At 42.0% G+C, this 9591-nt stretch overlaps 1 protein-coding gene across 1 annotated transcript in view; it reads left to right on the top strand.

The window, feature by feature from the left end:
* The window catches only part of sbk1 (SH3 domain binding kinase 1), a 37183-nt gene extending 28617 nt beyond the window's left edge, over positions 1-8566 (top strand). Inside the window, exons 2-3 of the mRNA XM_048609729.1 lie at positions 3591-3846; positions 7787-8566. Of these exons, the coding sequence (XP_048465686.1) occupies positions 3591-3846; positions 7787-8566 (1036 nt within the window). The remainder of the gene's footprint in view (positions 1-3590; positions 3847-7786) is intronic.
* The last annotated feature ends 1025 nt before the right edge of the window (positions 8567-9591 follow it).

Genomic DNA, 9591 nt, shown 5'->3' with positions numbered 1-9591 from the left:
GTTCTGAGGAGGGGTCACCGGACCCGAAACGTTAACTCTGTTTTTTCCTTCACAGATGCTGCCAGAACTGCTGAGCTTTTCCAGCAACTTTGTTTTTGTTCCCGATTTACAGCAGCCGCAGTTCTTTCGGTTTTTAACACTGTAGAAGTGTCTGCCTACACAGACGCCTTCCCGTTCTGCGAGCAGCAGCAACCCCCAACAAGGTTTCTATGCGTTCTCGGTATATCTCTGGACCCTTCTTCAGAAAAAAAAACTGAAGAAGGGTCCAGACCCAAAACGTCAGCTTTCCTGCTTCTCTGATGCTGCCTGGCCTGCTGTGTTCCTCCTGCTCTACACCTTGTTATCTCAGACTCCGGCATCGGCAGTTCCTACTATCTCTCGGTATATCTCTGTTTGTCTCTTTCTCTGTTTCTTTGATTCTCACCTCTAACCCTCTCCTTGTTGACGTTCTCTTTTAGCCGTTGTTTTAAAATTATATTTCACAACTTTTTTTTTGTTGGGTATGTTTGGAACTGCGGTTTTTCAAAGCAAAAGTGTATGCTCCACAGGTTGTGTCGACTAGCAAAGGCTCTCTTCCCTCCCAATCACCCCAATAAGAGATTACAGTGGAAAGAAGAGATGATAGGATGGGTGGGTGTGGTGGAGAGGTATGGAGAGACAGTAGGTTGAAGGATATGGTGAGACAGCGAGGAATACTGTGAGACAGTGGGTTGAAGGATACGGTGAGACAGTGGGGGGTTGAGGGATATGGGGAGACAGTGAGTTGAGGGAGATGGTGAGACAGTGGGGGTTAAGGGCTATGTGAAAGGATGGGTTGATCTGTCTGTTGAGATTAGAGTCTTTGTGGACTGAATTTGCATATAGAGGATATATTGACTGGGGTGGATTTGAGTTTAACACTCAAGACATTCAGTGTCTTCAAAAGGCAGTCAGAGCTGAAACCATTTTTAATCTCCTGTCGCTGCTCAACTGTTGCCACGGCAACATGGCACATTTCATAGAAAGCCCAGGGAGAAAGCCAAGGAACGTAAAGCGGTCTGTGCTTGTCCTGCATTCAGTGTCTCGCTTACAAAGAGCTTGTGTTTAGTGCAATGAGGGCTGCCTTCGGTTCTTTCACTATCCCTTCGCTAGCATTGTGAACACTCTCATCTTCACCTCTATTGTTCACTGCCTCTCTTTAACATGGAGCTGAATGGTTAACAATACCAACAAAGGAAACTGGCGAAAGAGTACACTGAGTGTTTAACAAAACACAGCGTCAGAGATTAGGAATGTTCAACCAAAGCTCTCTGCTGTCGACTGTTATAAATTGGCCGATTCGACCGCAAATTTTAATTAGCCTATTTTTTCACTGATGTAAGATAGACTCTATAATTAGGTCAGTTTGAGCTTCCTGGCAGCGAGTGTGCAGCTGTGACTGAGGCTGAAGAGTGCAAGAGTTTAACCCTGTGAAGACAAATCGCTCCCTGACGTTTCTTATCTCCACATCTTCAGCCACCTCACATTAACAATAACCCCACTCGATTTTTTATACAGTATTAATCCCATGAGAGCAATCTGGAGTATTTCAGGTGATGGGGTGGAAAATGGCCTTGGACAAGGTAGTCACTGATGCCCACAGTGTGCAGAGTCGGATTAATTGGGAGCAAAGAGTTGAAAATATAAACCGAATTGAGAGAAAGATGGAGGGAAAGCGTGGAGGAGAAGATGAGACTTTTAAAATGGAGGCTGCAGAGAAACATGGATCCTCACTTAATTCCTAGCGGGGATTCTCAAATGGTTTTGTACCAGAATTGGCTGCTTGTGGTCAAGTTCTTACACATTACTTGTTGGAAAGAACTCCACTTCATTCACAAACAGCAAGTAAAAAGAATATCTCTTAGACCACAGTGACATCTGCTACATGTGTCATAGAAACAGAAATCTGGAGCAGGAGTAAGCCATTACACCCATCAAGTTTGCTCTGCTATTCAACATGATCTTGGCTGATCCTCTATCTTACTAAAATATTCCCACTCTGTCCCCATACCCCTTGATATCTTTAGTCTCTACAAATCTACCTTTATCCTTCTTAAATATTTCAGTTACTTGATCTCCACAGCCTTTTGTGGTAGAGATTTCCATAGGATCACCATGCTCTAAGTTAAGGAAAGTCTCCTTATCTCAGTCCTAAATGGTCTATCATATATTCTGACACGCTGTCCCTTTGTTCTGGACTACCCAGCCAGGGAACAACATCCCTGCATCCAGTCTGATCAGCTCTATCAGCATTTTATAAGTTTCAATGAGATCCCTTCTCATTCTTCCAAACACCAGTGAATACAATAATGACCAACCTGCTTTGCCATGCCTTAAATTTCTCTCTTTCCATTTACCTCCTCTAGTTTAAAGAATATTAAATATATACCAGAGACCTTACCTTATCTCTTACTCTGACTCTAAACCAAAGAGCAATTTTTACTTTAAAGACTGGACAGTAGAAATACTCATCAGGTCTTACTTACCTAGGCCACCATTTGTCCCAAGCTGGCTAACAGATCCACTCAATGGAACTTATTCTCTCCTTGCAATGTTAACTCTTGAATATTTTAAAAATGCACTCCTCATGTGCAGCTAGTCAACCCCTGGTCTCCTTGAGGCTGAAGATAGATTAAGTGAAGGGAAAAGACCACATCAATTCCCTTCTCACCAAACTCCCCTCTTACCAAATTCGCTGTGTTACCACTCTGGATCATACCACCAAAGTGACAACTGTGATATGAGTGTAATTCATAAATGATCTGTGCCGGACCTAAATGTGTGTGCCATCTGTATTCATGATCGAGGACCTGATGTAGGAGAATGGGAAAGTCTGTATGGATTTTAGTGAAGCTGGCATGGGAGAATTGGATCAGACAATGTGCGCGATGGATAGCTGGTATGCAAAAGAGGAACAGAATGTGGTTTGTTATTTGTAGGTTCAAGCCCCACTCCTGGTACTTGAAGACATAATATAGTCTGACATTTCTGCAAAGTACTGAGTGAGTCTGAAGCATCAAACTTTGTGTTGGACTTTAAACTGGATCTTTTAGTACGATACAAAGATGAGCAAGAAGTTTGCCTGGTACCCTCCCTCAATAAATGTTACCAAAATAAAGTATTAACTGGGTCACCTGTTGTTTGTAGGATGTTGTTGGTGTGGAATAGCTGCCATATTTCTCCCTATAAAATAGTTATTGCAGCTTCAAAGTAAGTGGTTTTGTGAAATGTTGATAATATTACTTCTCTGTGACTCCAATATAAATACTGCATTATTGGCTCTCATTTGGAGTCTGATATTTTGTTAAATGTAACTGGGTGTATACTGAAATTTCTGAGATTGGCAATCCCCTAGTGATATGCCATGTTCAGCCTGTATCTACTGTTCAAGTTACCACTGTCACTGCATTTTTCTTGCCTTCACTATTTTAGAAAATATTGGGAAGTACTTGCTGAATGCCTGCTCCCTGAGACTTTGGGTTGTGTTATAACTTGGTGTTATGGACAATAAGTTTCCTATCGCAAGAAGGCACTTTTTTTTCACCATCACTCCTTGTTACTGCCTGGGTCAGTCTCACATACTCAATTCTTTTTACAATATTCTTTCTGTTTTTTCTCTCTGCAGGAACCAAAATGGCTTTAAAGTTTTTGAATAAAAACAAAACAAAGCTGAAGAATTTTTTGAAAGAGTACAGCATCACTAACAATCTCTCCTCCAACCCCTTCATCATCAAGGTCTTTGACATTGTCTTTGAGACTGAAGATTGCTATGTGTTTGGTCAGGAGTATGCTCCAGGTGGAGATTTGTTTGACATCATCCCTCCCCAGGTGAGGGACTAGAAATTTCCAGAATCATTTTTAGAAATAAATAAAATGTTGGTCCAATCTTGTGGCCATAGAAGCTGCTTCAGGTCAGACACAGGTTAATTACCATTTGAGCATAGTTAAGGGTTGTGAACAGCTGTTTCTATTTCATTATGAATATATTAGTGGAAACAGCATTGTCAAGGTGAGTAGTAGAGTCTTTCCAGACCCATTCAGTGGGAAAGTGGCTGCTTGTTTTTGGAGGTATGGTGTGTTAGGATTGCTATTGCAGTATAGCTAGCTGTCATTGCTTATCTGCTCTCTCAACTCAAATGCTGTTGTGTTGGATTTCAATGAGAGGCCCTGGCGGGACTTTAGTGCTTCCACAATTCCAATTCATTTCTTTTGATTCTGAACCTTGGCCTTTACTCTCTCTAGAACATGACCCACGATGTAAAGCTTTCATGTTTATATCAGTAATGCTTTGTGAAGTGTCAGAGCAGCCAGTAGAGACCATCCTGATAACATAACAAGTAGTCTTTGGTGGTTCACGTAAAGCCAGGTCAATAAAGGCAAAACCACTCCCTGGATGACATGTCCATGCTGGGCCTCCTCCACTTTCACAATGACGCCAACCGGAAACTGGAGAAGCAGCACCTCACATTCCACCTTGGGAACCTACAACCCAATGGGCTAAATGTGGACTTTACCAGTTTCAAAATCTCCCCATCCCTGGCCTCATCCCATGACCAACCCTCCCTCTCATCCCTGCCTCCTTGACCTGACGCAACCTGTCCATCTTCTCTCCCACCTTTCCACTCCTCCCACCTCACTGACCAATCCCCACCACTGCTGACCTGCACTCACCTATCACCATCCCAGCTACCTTCCCCAGCCCTACTCCTCCTCTCTATTTATTTCGGAGATCCCTTCCCCGTACCCCATTTCTGAAGAAGGGTCCTGACCCGAAACGTCAACTTTCCTCCTACTCTGATGCTGCCTGGCCTGCTGTCTTCCTCCAGCTCCACACTGTGTTATCTCTGACTCCAGCATCAACAGTCCACTGTTAATCTCTGAAAGAGTAACTTGCACTTCAGCCATCCTGGTGTGTATGTTCACCTTAAACCTATGCCCTCTGGTTTTGGACTCCCCGATCCTGGGAAAAAGCCCATGTCTATTCACACTATGCATGCCCCTCAAGATTTTATAAACCTCTATAAGGTCACGCCTCAGCCTCCAACACTCCAGGGAAAACAGCCCCAGCCTAGTCAGCCTCTCCCTATAGCTTAAACCCTCCAATCCCAGCAACATCCATGTAAATCTTTTCTGCACCCTTTCAAGTTTAACAACATCTTTCCTATTGTACGGAGACCAGAATTGAACACAGTATTCCAAAAGTGGCCTAACCAATGTCCTGTACAGCCATAGCATAACATCCAAACTCCTATGCTCAATGCACGAACTAATAAAGGCAAGCGTACCAAATGCCGCCTTCACTATCCTGTCTAACTGTGACTCCACTTTCAAGGAACTATGAACCTGCACCCTGAGGTCTCTTTGTTCGGCAATATTCCCCAGGATCCTACCATTAAGTGTATAAGTTTTGCCATTATTTGCTTTATCAAAGTGCAACACCTCACATTTATCTAAATTAAACTCCATTTGCCAATCCTCGGCCCATTGGCCGATCTGATCAAGGTCCCGTTGTACTCTGAGAAGTGAGGGAAAATGCAACTGTCGATGAACAACTGGAAATCAGTCTGTTAAAAATGAAACATTTAATTTCTTTCTATGTGGAAACTCTGTAAAGAATGGAAAATTCCCTCATCTTAATAATAACTGTCAGCTGTGGCATGAAAATGTCCACAGGTTAGATGAGTACAGTTAAATTACTAATTGTCACTAGCCAAGTTCCATCAAAATTAGTTGTTAAAGTAAACTGAAAATCAAACTCTGATGAGGTTCTTTGCACTGCACCTCTTTGACATGTTCTGAATGATGATTAAGGCACTGGTTTTAAAACAATTTGACTTCTAAGAGGGAGAATAATTTCTAAAATGCCAGTTAAAAAGTCGCTGAGGTAGTGAATGCATTGGTTTTAATTTTACAAAATATCCTAGATTTTGGAAAGGTCCCATCAAGTCAGAAAGTAGTAAATGTGATTCTTTTATTTAAGACAGGAAACAGGAAAGTACACGCCAGTTAACTTAATACCTGTTAAAAGGAAAATGCTACAATTTATTTTTAAAGGAGGCTATAGTAAGGCACTTTGAAAATCTCAATGTAATTTGGCAGAGCCTACATAGTTTTATGAAAAGGAAATCATGATTGACTGATTTATTGAAGTTCCTTGAAGAAGTAACAGACAGTGGGAACCTTTGGATGTGCTGTAGTTAGACTTCCAGGAGGCATTATTTAAGGTGTCATATCAGAAGTTACTTCATAAAATAAGAGCTCATGGTGTTGGAGTAACATTTTAGCATGGACAGTGGGCTGGTTATCCAACAGGAAGCAAAATGGATAATTTTCAGGTTGGCAAGTGGATTACCACATGATTCAGTGCTGGGACCTCAACTGTTTATACCTAAATTTTGGATAAAGAGACTGAATGTATGGTTGCTAAATGTGCGAATAACGCAAAGGTAGATAGCTTAAATAACTTGTGCAGAAGACATGTGGAGCCTGTAAATTGATCTCTAGGTTAATGAGTTAAGTGAAAATTTGGGCAAACAGAGTAGAATTTGGGATAATGTGAACTTACTTACTTTGGCAGGAAGAATAGATAAACAGCATACAATTTGAATAGAGAGAAAATGCAGAACTCTGAGGTACAGAGTGATCTGGGTATCTTGGTACATAAATCACAAGAGGCTGGTGATTTGAACGACAACAGAATGATGTAATTACTTAGTGGAAAATAAAATATAAACGTAAGGATGTTTTGCTCCAATAGAGAGTTTTTGACATTCTCTTCCTCAGTGGTGGAGTTTGGCTAATTGAATATTTTTAAGGCAGAGGTTAATAGATTCTTGACCACCAAGAGAGCCAAATAACCCAGGGTGTAGGCAGGGAAGTAGAGTTGAAAACACTGTCATAGAGTCATACAACACGGAAACAATCCCTTCAGTCCAACCAGTCCAAGCCGACCATAATCCCAAACTAGACTAGTCCCAAGTGCCTGCCATTAGCCCTCGAAACATTTTATTCATGTACCTATTTAAATGTCTTTTAAATGTTATAACTTCATCCACATTCACCATTTGCTCTGGCAGTTCATTCCACACACGAACCACTCTGTGTAAAAAAAGTGCCCCCCATGTCTTTTTTAAATCTTTCTCCTCTCACCTTAAAAATATTCCCCCAGTCTTGAAATGCCCCACACTAGGGAAAAGACACTCACCATTCACCTTGTCTGTAGCCCTCATTATTTTATAAATATCTATAAGGATACCCCTCAATCTCCCATGCTCCAGTGAAAAAAGTCCCAGCCTATCCAGTCTCTCTTTATAACTCAAACCCTTCATTCCTGGCAATATCCTGGTAAATCTCTTCTGAACCCTCTCCAGCTTAATAATATCCATCTTATAACAGGGAGACCAGAACTGGGCACAATACTTCAGAAGAGGCCTCATCAATGTTCTGTACAACCTCAACATAATGACCCAAATCAAAGGTCTGAGCAATCAAAACAAGCATGCTAACACCTTCTTAACCACCTGATCTACATGTGTTGCAAACTTCCAAGAATTATGTACCTGAACCCCTAAGTCTCTAGTCAGATTAGCCAGATCTTATTAAATGGCAGAAAACATTCAAAGGGGCCAAATGACTTACTCTTGCTCCTAATTCATATATTCATAAGATATGTAACCTTGGCTGCACAATCATTACTTGAAAGGGTTAAAAACTGGGAGAGGTGAAACCTGGGGCTGGCCACACTTAATTAACTCTTGTTTCTGTGCAGGTGGGTCTACCTGAGGACAACGTGAAACGCTGTGTGCAGCAGTTGGGTTTAGCTATTGACTACATGCACAGTAAGAGTCTGGTTCACCGGGATATAAAGCCAGAAAATGTCCTCCTTTTTGACAAGGAGTGCAGACGGGTGAAGCTGTCTGATTTCGGGATGACACGCAAAGTTGGCTGCAGAGTGAAGCGCATCAGTGGGACCATCCCATACACAGCTCCAGAGATCTGTCAAGCCAACAGGACTGAAGGCTTTTTAGTTGACTGCAGCATTGATGTCTGGGCTTTTGGTGTTCTAATCTTCTGCATGCTGACTGGGAACTTTCCTTGGGAGGCTGCCATGTCATCTGACACATTCTATGAGGAATTTGTGCAGTGGCAGAGGGGCCGGCTGAATGGGTTTCCCTCACAGTGGAAAAGGTTCACAGATGCAGCCCTACGAATGTTTCAGAGGCTGCTGGCTGTTGATCCAGAGAAAAGATGTTCTGTCAAGGAAGTGTTTTATTTTCTGAAATGTGACTTGATGGTAGAATTGAGGAGGAGGCCTTCTTATCGATGTAGAACGCATTCGTCTGATAAGCCAGCACACAAACACGAGGGATCCAGCCCCAGCATGCCCACTCCGCTGAGAAGAAGCCTCCTGTCAGAAACAGCAAGTTCCAGATTCACGTCCACATCCACAGAGTCAAGTTCACACCCATCCGGAAGCAGGATGGAGGGAAGACAGGACAAGGGCAAAGGTCGAATGATTGTTGCCACGGCGATTGAAATTTGTGTTTAATTTTCCAATCCTCTTGTAGGTGTACACTGTTATGGGGAGAGGAGGGGAGAGGAGAGTGGTGTGCTATGATTTTCAATCTTTAGACCCTTCAGCTCTGGCAATGAAATCTTACCCCATGCTCCATAATAGATATTAGATGGGTTCATTGTGCAGAAAGTCCCTCCTCCCTCGCTCAGTGATAAAGTTTACAAACTGTCTCAAAGGTGCAAGCTACTTTTGGGAGAGGGGAGAACTCAGTTAGGTACAGGTCCTTGATCTCTGGAAACAGTGTTTATGTTCAGCCCAGAGTAATAGTATAAAAATGTCCTGTCTTTTGGCTTCAAAAGTCCTAAATGAAATAAGTTCATTGAGAATCAATTTAACTCCTAGTTGTCACTGACTTACAGAACAAAATTGTCCATAATTTAGCATTATATGTCATAAAACCAATTACCTGGCCATTATCCAAGTGAGTTGTGAGGTGAATTGATTATGAAGGATTTTCACAGCCAAGCTTGATTCTGTTCATTCTTGATATGTGTGTGCGTGGGCTTGCTGATTGAGCATAATGTGTCTCCGTTCCACACTGGGCTTGCCTACTAGGCCTTCAGAGGGAGCTCTTTGTGTTTAAAACACAGCACATTAGTAAATACCTGAGCAGTAGTTTTAATGACTTAGAGAACAAGCAAACCATTTGGCACAAGAGGCCTAGTTATTTTAATTGTTCAGACATGTTATGATGCACCTCCAGCACAGGTGGAACTTGAACCCACACCTGCTCAGAAGCAGGCATACCACAATGGTATCAAAAGAGCCCAACGCTAGTGTTAATGCTTCTCACAAGCCTCCTCACTCATCTTTTCATCTCATCCAATCAACATATCTTCTATTTCTTTCTCCCTCATGTACTTATAAAAAGTTGACAATAATTCCATCTTCTGTTGTAATAGGCAACTGTTACACCTATTATCACATGAAGAAACCACTGGTTCCAATATTAAGAATTAATCTATTTTTTGGGACATTACAAATCGTTGAAGATTTGT

Source organism: Rhincodon typus, chromosome 21 (assembly GCF_021869965.1).
Source record: "Rhincodon typus isolate 14 chromosome 21, sRhiTyp1.1, whole genome shotgun sequence".
NCBI lineage: Eukaryota > Metazoa > Chordata > Chondrichthyes > Orectolobiformes > Rhincodontidae > Rhincodon > Rhincodon typus.
This window is presented reverse-complemented; position numbering and strand designations above follow the sequence as displayed.